This window comes from Enoplosus armatus, chromosome 3 (genome assembly GCF_043641665.1).
Source record: "Enoplosus armatus isolate fEnoArm2 chromosome 3, fEnoArm2.hap1, whole genome shotgun sequence".
Lineage (NCBI taxonomy): Eukaryota > Metazoa > Chordata > Actinopteri > Centrarchiformes > Enoplosidae > Enoplosus > Enoplosus armatus.
Genome location: NC_092182.1, coordinates 22,384,458 through 22,397,876, shown reverse-complemented (window position 1 = coordinate 22,397,876; position 13,419 = coordinate 22,384,458). Strand labels below are relative to the sequence as shown.

Sequence of the window (13,419 nt, the reverse complement as noted above, 5' to 3'; positions counted from 1 at the left end):
TCGGGGCTGATTTGGGCTGAACAGACACAATGTTTGAGCTGTGCGCCACAGGGATGTGGAATGAGTGTTTTGACTCACACAGCTCTGGGGGAAACTGGACTCTTTTAATCAGCAAGCTGCTTTTCTGCATTTAAACATCTTCCAAACTGGCATCTGCAAGGAGAAAAACTCCACAAACCACAGAATGCATGTCAATATTCTACAATGTTGGAAAGGCGAGTGTGGGCTACAGCCGTCTTGTTCTCTGATTTGGTCAGTGGCATGCAAAAATATTTTGTTTTATCGGGTTAATAGTTTTGTTGGTAGAGCAAAAAACAGCAGAATGCTGACATGAGCAGAACAGAGCTGAATAGCTGTTTCAAAAAAGGTGTTATGTAGCTCAATATAATTCAGTCCATGTTAACATGACAATAGCCACTGCAACAAGAAGATGCTAATACATAAAAGTTCATGTTTGGTATGTCCTAGATTCAAATACTGAGAACTGAATCGATAAAAGTACATCTGTCTAATACGAACAGTTGATGTGGGATGCTCCCAAATGGAGACCTTCTGAGAAATGTGGAACTACATGCCTATTATTAGACTATTATACTAAGCAATGCCCTGATTCATGCTCATTCACGTTCAACAAAAAATCTCAGGAGGCAGTCAATCCCACCGCTTCCTACTGTTGCCACTGAGCAGCTCCAAAGTAACATTTTTCCAACATAAACAAGACGTGGAACTTGTAGACAGCACATCTGCTCCAGCTGTCTTTCAATGCACTGCAATGACTTTTGGCTTAACGTTGGAGTCATGCTCATCTACACAGTAAGAGGTAAGTGCAATGAATGGCACACAATAGCAAGGATTATAAAAGATCATCGCCGCTTATAAAGTTCCTGACCCCAATTTACACATAAAACCTTTGAGAGGATGACGGTGGATGCGGATCGCATGATCAGTGTGATCTATGTGTGCGTGTGTGTGTGTGTGTGTGTGTGTGTGTGTGTGTGTGAATCAAGGCTACATTAAAAAATCAGAGGCATTAGTGACATTTGACTATGAGCACAGAGGAAGCAGCTCGTTATGTTCAAGCCAGAGACTCCAGACTGTGGCAAGACAGTCACTCAGACAATGAAAACTCTGTTTTGTATACGCCTTGAAAGGAATTCTTAATCTACATGTCACCACAGGAACTTGAAAATCAGAGTGAGTTTGGCAAAGAGAAAGGGAGAGAAATAAGAGATAACAAAGAGAGAGAGAGAGAGCGAGAGAGAGAGAGAGAGAGGGGGGCTAAAAGACAGAGAAGGGAGTGCCATTGTGTTTATCACAGATCCATTTTGTTAATTGGTGAAGTTAAGCATAAAGTTCATATAAAAATTAATAAATTCAAAAACACTGTGCTGATTGGGTCATGATCCCTTTTTGCTTCATCACCTTTATTTATTATCTTTTTTTAATTATCACCACCATCATTCTTTCGTATGTAAAGAGTAAATAAACAACTGCATTAAAGCATGGTTAATTATTCAGGCATGTCGGGTATACAGCTAATGCACTCAAAATAATGAATTGTATAGTCACATTATGCTCCCTTTTACAGCCCACTGGGCCAAAAGATCGTGGCCTTTTAACCTAGATTTATATGCATGCGATGTGCACACTCTATTCCTCTCTTCCTTGCACAGTCTTAAACCTGCAGAGCACATTCTGAAAGAGGAGGTCCATGTAATGTACCCAGAAAAAGACACATGGCTACTGAATGATTTATGAACAAGATCAATTAGTTAACTAATTTTGACAATCCATGTGATAATTCTCTTCTGGGGAGTCATAATTAAATTCATATCACATGCATAGGTTATTTAAAGTCATCTGATGAACTACACCGTCAACCCTGCAGGCTGCTTACCACACACTTTATCGCTAAGCTAATCTCACTCTCTCTGCTGAAGTGCTTGTCTGAATCTGTCTTTGTAAACAGGTTGCTCTGTATGAACAGTCGCATGGATGCGATGCGTGTGTGGCTGGCTGGCTGACTACCAGAGTAGCCTTGTTTCAAGGCTCTGTCAGTACTGAGCTCCAGGTGCACGCTGAGGCCTCCTGTCTGTCTGCCTGGCTGACCTACACTGGCACCCACCATATGTGCCCTTCTTAACACCTTCTGTCACTGTCACACTGCACGCCGTGTATACTGGTGGTCCCTGTCTGACTCTCTGTCTCTCAGCCTCTTTATCTTTCCACCTGCATCTCTCTATCCCTCCCCTGTATTTAGAGCTGATAATAAATCTGACTGAATTAGTTTCTTACTGTTGTTTTATTTAACGTACCTACATATTTTCTCCCTATGGGTAAAATGCATCTTTTGCTAAAATTATCTTTTACATGCCAATGACTTATTTGTTTTAAGTGGATTTCTTGGTCTATTATTTAACAGAACTGCACCTACATATGGATGAATAATAGCTATATTTTTATGAAACTGTAAACAAAAATCTCTAGCTGTTATTCGCACATAAGGACTGCTTTAAAAAGTCACATAGATTAAAATGAGCCTGCATGAGATAAAGTCATGTCATTGCCATGAGTGTGCCATTGGACCACATGGAATCTGTGCTTTCTGAACTGGTGACACTGTCCTAAAGTCAACAGTGTAGTAGCCACACTTGGCTGGCTGGCTTATTGACACAGTGGCACTCTGGCAGTCCCACCTGGCTCTGCACCAGTGCTTTTCACACCACGGCCCAGTGGAGCAGCAAAGTCCCTGGTAGCCTGGTTACATTGGACCTGGGAAATTTGGACAATAATTAAGCCATAAATCTTCCCTAGACCATATGAAAAGGCTGCACCCCCCCCCCACCCTCTGAGTAATGTGGTTCACCTCCACAATCAGGCAGTTCACCTGATAAGAAACCAATTCAGTCCTTCTGCTTCTTGATAGCATTAGCAGCAGACGCCGCGGCTCACCTTGAGTTAATGAAATGCCTAAACAAATATGTCCTCTGGAATCTAATATAGCCAACCACTATAGAATGCAATATTGCACACGCGCAGGGTATATGGAGATCTAATTTATCTGTTGTGCAATGCTGAATTCTCTCGCAGAATACTGATAGTTTGCATTCACGAGGAGATGATCCCTCTTCTGTGCACTGAAATTGATGATACAGCAACTCTACAGTAAGCTAGCAAATAACTGGCAGTCACATTATTAAAGCAACAGTCTTCTCTGTGTACAGTATGTGTATAATTTTGTAATCCATAATACAACTTAAATAGACTTAAATGCACTTTGCTGCCTTCATACACGCGTGAATGACACATATTGATGACCACAAGCTTAAACACAGGCTTGGACATGCGGACCTGGAGCCGGTTGCACCCGCTCTGTCTAGTTCTAACTTAAGTGTTTACTAAGTTTTACGCATGACTGGAATAAAACGGGTTGCACCACACAAATGAGTTAGTACAAAATATTTACACCCCATAACTGCCCAGCTAACTGAACCAACTGACAAAACTAACGTTAGCTTGCTAATACATGGCCCGTTCAGAGTGAACAGTAAAAGAGATATATCTGACCCAATACTGTTGAACAATCTTGAAGATTTTAAATTACAAAAACATTACGGCAATAACATTTGACTAAATGAGTAAATAACATCAGTTGGGTTAGCATAATCAGATATTTCCCCTTTTAAACTGTATGAATACTAATAACTCTGAAAGCACATAAGACATAAGACAAAGTAATGACAACATTTAGAAAAGATGCATCTTTTGCGCCCCTAAAACTGTAATTTTTGGAAGTTATGCTAGAAGGACTGCTCCAGGGACTTCCTGTTTACATAGTTCATTGCTCTTCATTGGAGAGAATGTTTCCTAGTAACCGATTTACACGCTTTATTAGCAAATATATTTCTTAAGTTTTAATGGTGCAACCTGATTTAGTAAATCAATAGTTTGAAATTAGCTAGTGGTTACTAAGAACTAAGGAAGGACCTTACATTCAAACTTTATGATTAGGTTTATGAATAGCTGGTGCAACCCAATCCTGAAATCGCTGACATGTGTGTGCACTATGTGGATGCATAAAATATATACTGTGTGTGTTCTTATGTGTGTTTGTAGGCAGCCATGTGTCCCTGATTGTGTGAAGACAAAGTGGCAGGATGTAGTACTGTGAAGCCTATTAGGACAAAATCACATACTGCCTCTCAGCTGTCAGAAACATTTGATTAAACTTCATGTTGGGAATGTGATTTCAGCAACAATTTTCACTTCACACAATAATCAATGTGGGCCAACTAAACTAAGGGGATAGAGAGAATGTGGGAAAGGAGAATGGAATAAATGGTAAAGTGGTTTCAAAGGGCAAATGTGGGCACTGAGATAATAGTAGTAATGTATTGATACTACGTCATATAAGAGGCAGCAGATGTTGTTTAGCACTGGGACATTTTAAAGAGAATGTAATTATAAGCAGAACTCCATGCAAAAAGGTGTTTATTTAAAAAAAAATGTTAATGACAGTGGCAAAAACAAACACCAAAAACTAACTAACTAACTAACTGAACTCAACTAAACTCAACACCTAAAACCTGGCAGCCTTACAGCGAGCTGCCCCCGAGTAACCCCCAAGTAAACCAATGACTGGAATGACTTACTATCTGCGAAACCTTTCATGAATACACAATAACAAACAAACCAATAGTTTAAGTAATGAATTTAAGATTTCCATTACTGCTGAGAGTAACCACAACCATAACAGTGAAGTCACTCACTGCTTAGAGGGCCTGACGAAGCACACCTGTTTTCACTCTCATTCTGACTGAGCAGATGATCTGCACCAACGTCACAAACAGAACATCGGCAGAAAAAAACATTTCACATTTTCAAATAAACCTACGCAACTTAAACAAGCCTGGGTTCTCTTATGTGTAAAACCTGACTTACAAATGAACAGACTAACTGAAATAATGATTTAACACAAAGAAAAATGCTAATGTTGGGCCTGGGGGAAGATCTAAAAGCAGCCTTTTCATAAGTAGCCTTTTTTAAATTTCAGCTGCAATGTTGTTAAAAACTGTAAATAGGGTCATTCTTAAGGATCACCATAATGCCGTTCAACTCAAGAACATTTTCTAGCAAATGTTTTTCATCAAGATTTAACAACTGCATTAAGGTAGATGTTTGTACTGCATCAGTGCAATGATACATTCAAATTTGCCCCCCCCTCCCATGGTGTTACCATACGCCTACTGTTTGTGAGACTGGTCTTGTGTCACCACACTCTCACCTGTCAGACCCAGTTAAATCAATGTAACACCTAGACCCCCAACACCATGGTTTTCACCCTCAGTCCCTGACAGAAAGCATCAGATTTGCAACTCCGGCTCACTCCCTCCGCTCATTTAATGTCATGCAAAGAGTAACATTTTATAGACAGAGCAAAGCCAAAATAGATGGCTTACTTGTGACTCATTATTATAAACAAGGCTTGGAGGCGCATTTCAAGGCTTCTGCGTATTCAACACAGTACAAGTTTTGGGGAATTAGTCATATGCTTATAAAACGGGCTCAAACGCCATTCAGCACGGCATCTCCTTTTGTGTGGCATTACAGTGTGTAATCAAGCGCCGCACTTTCCAGGGCAATCACGTCCTTTATCACAGAGGAACTGTCGCCAGCCACCTACAGAGTGGGAGGATAAGCCCTGTGGGTAATAGAGTGTGGTGGGTGCTTGATTGGGTATGGTGAGTGAGAAGTTCTGCTCACATCTCACACCACTCTCCTCCCCTGCCCCCACCCCTCACACCAACAAGTCATAGCTGAGGACGGCAGCCATCCACACAAGAAATGAGACACACTTTCACGCCACTTACTTCCAATCTACTTATTTATTTGTTGCTTTCACTGAGCGCTGCAGCCTTTCGCCCAATGCAAGCTTACTAAAGGACTGATTAAACAGACAAAACTTCATACACTCTGGTTTTTGTTTTTCATCATCTAATGCTCTCATCCTCAGTGCAACAGTGAGGCACAGAACAGCCTGAGGTAATTAGGGGTGACATGATGTTTATGTAACCTCCAAGCCTCACAAACCAGACGCAATTATGGGCTCCTGGTGCCTGTGACCCCAGCCCTGTAGCGTAGCACCGCAAAACTGCAATCCCGTGTCCCAGGGGTGAGCCTGGTCTTGCAGGGTGATGGGGGAAGGTGGGAGGGTGGAGTGGGGGCAAGCAAGAGTTGAGTTCTTTTCACAGCTCCCTCTGACGGGAGCTCTTGCTGCCTAATCCAAAGTGACGGGCACTTCAGTGGAGAGGGCGCAGAGCCCCCCAATTTCCGCCAGGACCCCAAGGCAGGGGAAGCAGAGAAGCCAAGGGTTGGGGTGGCAGACTTATTGTGGCCCAGTGAGAAAGAGTGGGGCAGGGGCCTCATTACAACGCTTAACTGCACTCACAGGCCCTCATTAACCCACCACACCAGTGACTCAAATCAAAACAGACAATAAAAAGAGGTCGCCGTTTGAATAAAGGCCTCCATTTCAGCGTCACTTAGAGTTTCAGCATTGTAACTGAGTGCTTTATGGAGCTTTTACACAAACAGATTTCTGTAAACATTGAAGTTTGCTACAATGGCTCAATTTAAGTGTAGAAACCTCCTCTTAAATGTGTTCATCCGACTTGTATACCCTTGCTGTTTGACTGCTTCCATGTAGACATCTGGACATATGGGAATTCCAGAGGAAAGTAATGAGAGAGCAAGAGTGTAGTTAAACAAAACCCAATATGTCCGCTGTAATAAAAGCACAGCAACACAGTGCTTTAGGTAGCTCAGCCATAGAAGACTTCCCTCAGTGCAGGGGGACGGATGATGAGAGATGACAGGCACTTACGTTTGTTGCCAATGGGATGCAAAGCCAGTGCAAAGATAAAGCCCTGCCTGTGTCCCTCCCGCTCATCAGTGATTGGAGAAAAGCTTGGCACGCCAAATGATGCGTTTCATATAGACAATTAAAGAGCAAATCAATGCTGCTGCCTTTGTGAAATAGTTAGAGATGCGGCCGACTTCGACCGCAACCACATAGTGGAAAGCATGCAAAGCTCCAATAGTTGCCGAAGAGAGATTGAAGGAGATTTTGAGGTGTATTTCCAGAAGATCTACAGATTAAAAAGTTACCCCAGTCACCAAGGGAACCTGGTTTTCATTAGGCCTCAGAACACACTGGAATACTGGCTTCTTTGAAGTAGTGCTTTAGTTTACAAGGTAGCTCATACATAGTGTGGATGAAACTATATACTACGCTTTCAATGCATATACTATGTTTTTTAATTCTTTTAATGCAACACTACAATCAAGTGGGTGGATGAGAGAAGAGTTGTAATCACTGATGAAGTGGAGAGACAGCAGCTAGCTTGCTCTCAACTCCACAGTCTGAAAAACATGGTGATGAGGTCACAGTGTAAAGACCAACAGGCCATCACATTCTGCCTGTCACATCATCAACGGCACTCTCCTTCCCATTTTAGAGCCCTTAATCTGCATACATCACCATACAGGAGAGGAGAGAAACGGATTTAGTGGAGGTCTATGCACTGTGCATTATGTGCTTGTAGAGGAATGAGTGTGATGAAGAGGTACTGTACGGGGCATGAGCAACAAAGGAGCAGCACAGAAATAGACATGGAAAAAAGAAAGAGATGGGGAGAAGAGAAGAGGAAACCACATGGGGAACATAAAGTGTAGAAAAAGACAGATGGGCCCACTTACCAGCCTGGTTAGTGGTAATGTTGACTGAGGCGTACTGAGGGGAGTAGGGGCTCTGATCTGACACGCCGTTGACAGCCTGCACCTCAAACGTGTACTGTGTGTGGGCCAACAGGTCACTAATGTAGACCCGGGATTCTGTCAGGCCCAGCTGACGGGGCAAAAACTGAACATTGTCCCCACAGCGGGTGCAGCCTCCCCGGCCTCCGCCACAGCTCTTGCAGATGATGTTGAAGACCACGTCCTCGCGGCCCCCTGAATCCCGAGGAGGCAACCACTCCAGCATCACAGAGGTTTCATTCACGCTGGAGATAACAGTCTGTGGAGCTGAAGGGACGGCTGGAAAATACAAGAGAGATGCTGTGGTTAACACTTGAGTGATTAAACCAACGCACAGATATAAGCTTTAAACCTCGGTATTCAAATACACCATATTGAATTGAATGCTGTATATTCCTATGAAGCTTGATCATACATGATACGTAGGGCTCATTATTTCAAATATTCATTGTGAATACTGAAAAACAAGCTTAATTTTGTAAAAAAAAAATGTAAATACAAAGTAAAAGGAATGGAAAAGAAAGAGGAAAACAAATCCTCAAAGATCTGTTTCTGTGAAATTGGGCGGGGCCTTTAGTCATACATTTTTCAACAAGCGAACAAGTTTGGTTCCAGGCCTCAAAGTTTAGGAGTTTGGGGCCAAAATGTAAAGTGCTTTAAAGTGGCCATTTGATGGCACTACTGGATCCAGATCTGCAACAAAAACAGCTCATTGCCCTGTAGCCTGACTGTCACTGAAAGTTTTTTACCTCTTGGGGAAAGTACAGATCAGACAACATTAGCATTTATTTGGAGTTGTGTTTCTGGCCACCTGGAGAATGTAAGTCTAATATTCACTTTTAGCTCTGTTTGGGGTCTCCAAGAAACTCCTAGGAGAAATATATCACTGCTACTAGCTGCTAAATGCTCCGCTTTGTTCACCAGCTAGTTGCCAGCTGTGCCTGTCTGCCGTTTGGTGCTGGGCAGGTACCCTACAGTGGGTTTGTCCTTGCCTTTTCACTGAAAACAGCCGCCTGCTGGCTTGTGGAAACAAGGTTGATGAGAGCAGTGAGGGTGAATGAAAACAGTACAGCTGAGGGCCGTAAAACCAAAACAATGAGCAGAGAGATGCTACAACACTCCACAGAGGGAACTGCAGCGTTTGGTAATAATTCTCACTACAAGTGACCCCTTTCACGTCGTCACACTCTGTTGATATAAAAATCTTGATTTTAGCCGTTTTAAGATATCCTGCTTAATGGACAAAAAGGACTGAAAAATCCCTTATCATGAAAGTCTTACTGTGTGTACATGTATACATTATACAGGACAGGAATGAGATATAATAAAAATGGTTGTCACTCATATGAGACATGACTTCAAGGACGCTGGACTTTCGCATCAATTCTATAGCACTGTTCAAATGTTATGATGGAGGCTGTGTTGTATACTTAATGGCGCAGAGGGCATAATCACCACAGCCACTTAAATAACCCCAACACAGGAGAAGAGAAAATCCACACACTCACTAAGATATTATAGCCTCTTTGAGGTGAGGTTTGAGCTCACTGTCTTTTAAGCTGGCAGTGTCTCTTCCCTCGGGATGCCCACTTACATTCTCTCATTTTCCATGCTGGTGTCCACTTTGTCAAGTGTTTTCCTAACATCTATTCTTGACAATTTTCTCATGGAGCAACGTATAGAGTTACTGCAGCGGAGAGGAACCTACTGTTTCTCCTGTTGAGACATTCTTAGCAGCTAGGCATTACAGGGTGGAAACTTTCCACATGGTGCAACATGTTGAGTGACAGGCCAAACAAACAAACAATGAGAACTGTTTATCTTTTACAGCCATGTGCACCTAATTATGGAAGACGTACCCTCCAGGACTAATGGGATAAACAATTCCACTCCGCCCACAACATCCTCAATCTGAATCGATCACTTCTTATTTAACCTCCTTTTAATTGGCAGCAATTAACAGATCTCCGGCTCTGGAAGGAAGCCCATTGGAGTGCCCTTCTTGGTGTCTCTCATACATGGAAACATAACTCCTCCTTGGCATCTCCTTCCCGGAGAGGCGGACAAATACCCCCCCTCCCCATTAGCTGGCGGCCCGCTCTGATGGGCCCATTCCCTTGCTTTAATCAGGCCGGGCCCTGCTGCGCTTAATACGGGTGACGTGACGCTGCTGCTTTCTCATTCACAACAGCTGCTCGACTCCCAGAGCCAGGCTTATGCAAATCTCCTTTGTTGGAGACCATCAAATCTTTTCCCTCCGCTCTCCCTTTCAACAGGCAGAGAGGGAGAGTGAGGAAAAAACACAACCAAAACGTTGAAAGGGTCTTTTTTTCTCACTCACCCCCGTTTTGTTTTAGGTAGACCACACTCTATGCACCAATTCTCTGTCTTTCTCACATACACACAACCCCTCTAAGGCTCTCTCGAATTCCCTCTCCTTCATTCCTTTCTACGAGTCGCTCCCTCGCGCTTTACCCCTCCCTCGCTCACTTTTGCTTTGGTCTATCCTTCCGTCTCTCTCTCTCTCTCTCTCTCTCTCTCTCTCAACCTCGGTGTCAGCCTCAAATTCAAATTCAAATTCAAACAGCTTCATTGGCATGACAAGAGAGAGTCTCGCCTGGGCTCATTCTCCGTGCCTGCACCTTCACAAAGCTACGCGCCCTGGCCCAGTAACCTCTGGTCTGGCCTGGAGTACGGGGCTGTGTGATGTTGAGGAGGGGCAGCCGAGCCTTGTGTGTTGGGTCAGATCTGTGGACAGCCACACTATGGGCATGTCAGCGTCGTGCTCGCGCGAGGGACAGCTCTGACAGGGTTTCTCTGTTTGGAGTTACACAGACTACCACTGTCCTTTGATCCCGGGGCTCTTCTGCTTGCGGGTGTGAAATGTGTATGTGTCAGAGAGTTCATATTTGAAATCAAAGACATTGTGGGTACATATTCATGTCTGTGTAGTATGTGTGTTTGTGTGGAGTGCAAGTTAAAGTTCACATAGAACAACCTCAGTACTATACATACTTGTGCAAGGCATCTGGAGAGGATCGGAGTCGGTGCGATAGTATCCGTTGCGGCAAACGCAGTTAATGGCGCCTTCACTGGTGGTACGGCTGTTGATGGGACACTGCATACAGGGTTCGTCTCCTTGAGTTGGCTTGAAAAAGCCCGACGGACAGGCTGAAAGACAGAGGAAGATACGTGTGAAAACAAAAAATTAAAACCACAATTTTTTAAAAAAGTGAATGTAAATTAATTTCTTGTTATCAAAAACTTTCATAGTGTGACAGCAGCAGGACAACTGAACCTAAAACATAGTGTAAAGGTACTAGGGCTTCAAATAGTTTTTTTTTAAATTAATTGCTGAAATTATTTAGTCCATAAAATGTCAGACGAATGTCTGTCACAATTTGTCAGAGACCAAGTCGACAACTGCTTGTTGTTTGAGCAACAATCCCAAATTCAAGATATTGAATTTCAAAGATATTGAATTTATAAAAAAAAATTCTGTTTAACTTTATGTCAATCTACTAATTAATTACTAATTTAGGTCTAATCGTTAACCATACAATAGGCAGCAGGTATATATACACATTCAGTATCTATTTGAAAAAGAGAAGGAAATGTAAAGTTTGACATTCTTTCCGTTATTCCATATTTCTTCCATATTTCAAGGGCTTTACTTCGAGCTAAATTTAACGTTGTTTATTGACATCTTGCATTAGAATAGAGGGCATCAAGTGACCAGAATTCACAAACAACCCAAAAAACACAGACCACAAATCCAACATGGAACCATATATTAGGGCAACCCGACATATAAATACACACCAGTGAAGCCTTGCACGTGAGGAAACCCTCTGCAGATATGGCAACATGTTGTAAGTTTGCTTTGAATTATTCACCATGCTCTAGCTGCCTGAGAAATCTCTGAAGTGCCCTGCTTTCTGTTAAGAGCCCTTTTAAGGGCCTCTCTGTGGAAACCTGGGAGGAAAGTTACATTCATGATAGAGACCATGATGAATTCACACACCGTAGCTGCCATTAAATTCTGTATTTGTGTACCTGCCTGCGTGTGGGCGAATCACAGGCTGTACATGGTGGTAATCTGTTTGTATGTTGCCATAAGCATCCGCCATTGCTGTGATAAACAAACTAACTTAGCTGTCTGTGAAATCCCCTTATCCTCTCCTGAGTCACATTCCGCCAAAACCTTCCCTGCTTAAAAAAAATAACCTTTTTTTTCCAGCGTTTGCACCTGCACCATGTCAAGAGCTGTTTTATATCTTGGGCAAAACCAGCTACGGTTTTGCTTCGGGTAATCCAGCTCCCACCTGCCTGAGAAAACACACCGTTGTTGAGACAGGGGTGTTGGATGTACAGTAACATGAAACATTCGTACACGGAACGAAGTTAAAACCCCTCAGGCTGTTGTTTTTTTGTTAGTAACCGTGTAAAAAGCATAATCATTTATGGAGTCTGACGAAAGGAAACAAAATAAAGCAGCTTTTCCATCAATTTATGGTTGTTTTCAAGTGAAATGTGAGTGTGGTTCAGAGTAGTATATATTTTTTTATTGTGTAATATTTAAAGCTATTCATCCCACTCACTATGGGAAGGTTTTTTCCCCCATTTTCTATATGTTTCTAAAAACTTCTATAACATGACTACAGTTTTCTACATAGTAAAGTAATAAAAATACAGCCACTATTTCATTCTGAGGCTGTGCTCTCAATTACAGCTCAACTGTAGCATCTGGAATACGGAAACATCTGCAGCTGCAACCTCCATTTAGAGGAGTTTAAATCACAAGGCAGAATTAGTCCGGGTCCAATCCCAATGTTTATATTAGACAGACACATCACTGTACTCAGAGACTCTACAGGCCAGGGATTAATGCTCTTTCCCCCCCTTGTAACTCAAAGTACATTACTTAGCGCCATCACCTTCTAAATCTGGCTATTATAATGATTCAAAAACTGTGACAGATGCAGACATGTTTTTAAAACAGAGAGCAATGTGACAGATGACAGATCTGTTTAAGATGTGCTGTAACAGTATTACAACATGTACTTTATATCTATGACTACAACTGTGGAAAGGGGTGGGTATAACAATGTCAATTTTTGTGGTTCAGTCTGATCGACCAAACCATATCGCTTGAGAGTGGGCATAGAAACAGCATCACTAATACAGTTTGTTTAAAAGAGAAGCTGTTTTCATTAAATGCACATTATGTCAAGCATCTTTGACTTCAGTTACCTTTGTTTGTTATCACAAATAACAGTTATTCCAAAATAAAGCTGAAGTAATCTTAAAGATCTCCTCGCTAAGTATTAGACTTGACATGTTTTTCTTCTTTCGTGATTGATGGGGGAAAAGATTTTGGGTACAGAGCGAAACACGAGGCCTGGACATTCACACTGCCAGTCAACGGGGCCCGTGAATGAGGCCCAGGCAACAGCTATGTGGGGAATTGGGATCGAACCTTCGGCGGCACAGTGAGGTCTATGGGAGTGCGGCGCTCAGAGGAGCAACACCAAAGGAAAACTGCATAAAGAGGTAGTGAAGGGGGGAAGCGGAGAGGAGAAGTGTAAAGATGGGAACAAAGAG

General features: G+C 42.5%; 1 protein-coding gene across 1 annotated transcript in view; it reads right to left on the bottom strand.

The window, feature by feature from the left end:
* Positions 1 to 13,419, bottom strand: part of ephb2b (eph receptor B2b) — a 111,750-nt gene that overhangs the window by 20,978 nt on the left and 77,353 nt on the right. The window contains exons 4-5 of the mRNA XM_070902166.1: positions 10,831 to 10,986; positions 7,759 to 8,094 (exon numbers count right to left, since the gene is read on the bottom strand). Of these exons, the coding sequence (XP_070758267.1) occupies positions 7,759 to 8,094; positions 10,831 to 10,986 (492 nt within the window). The remainder of the gene's footprint in view (positions 1 to 7,758; positions 8,095 to 10,830; positions 10,987 to 13,419) is intronic.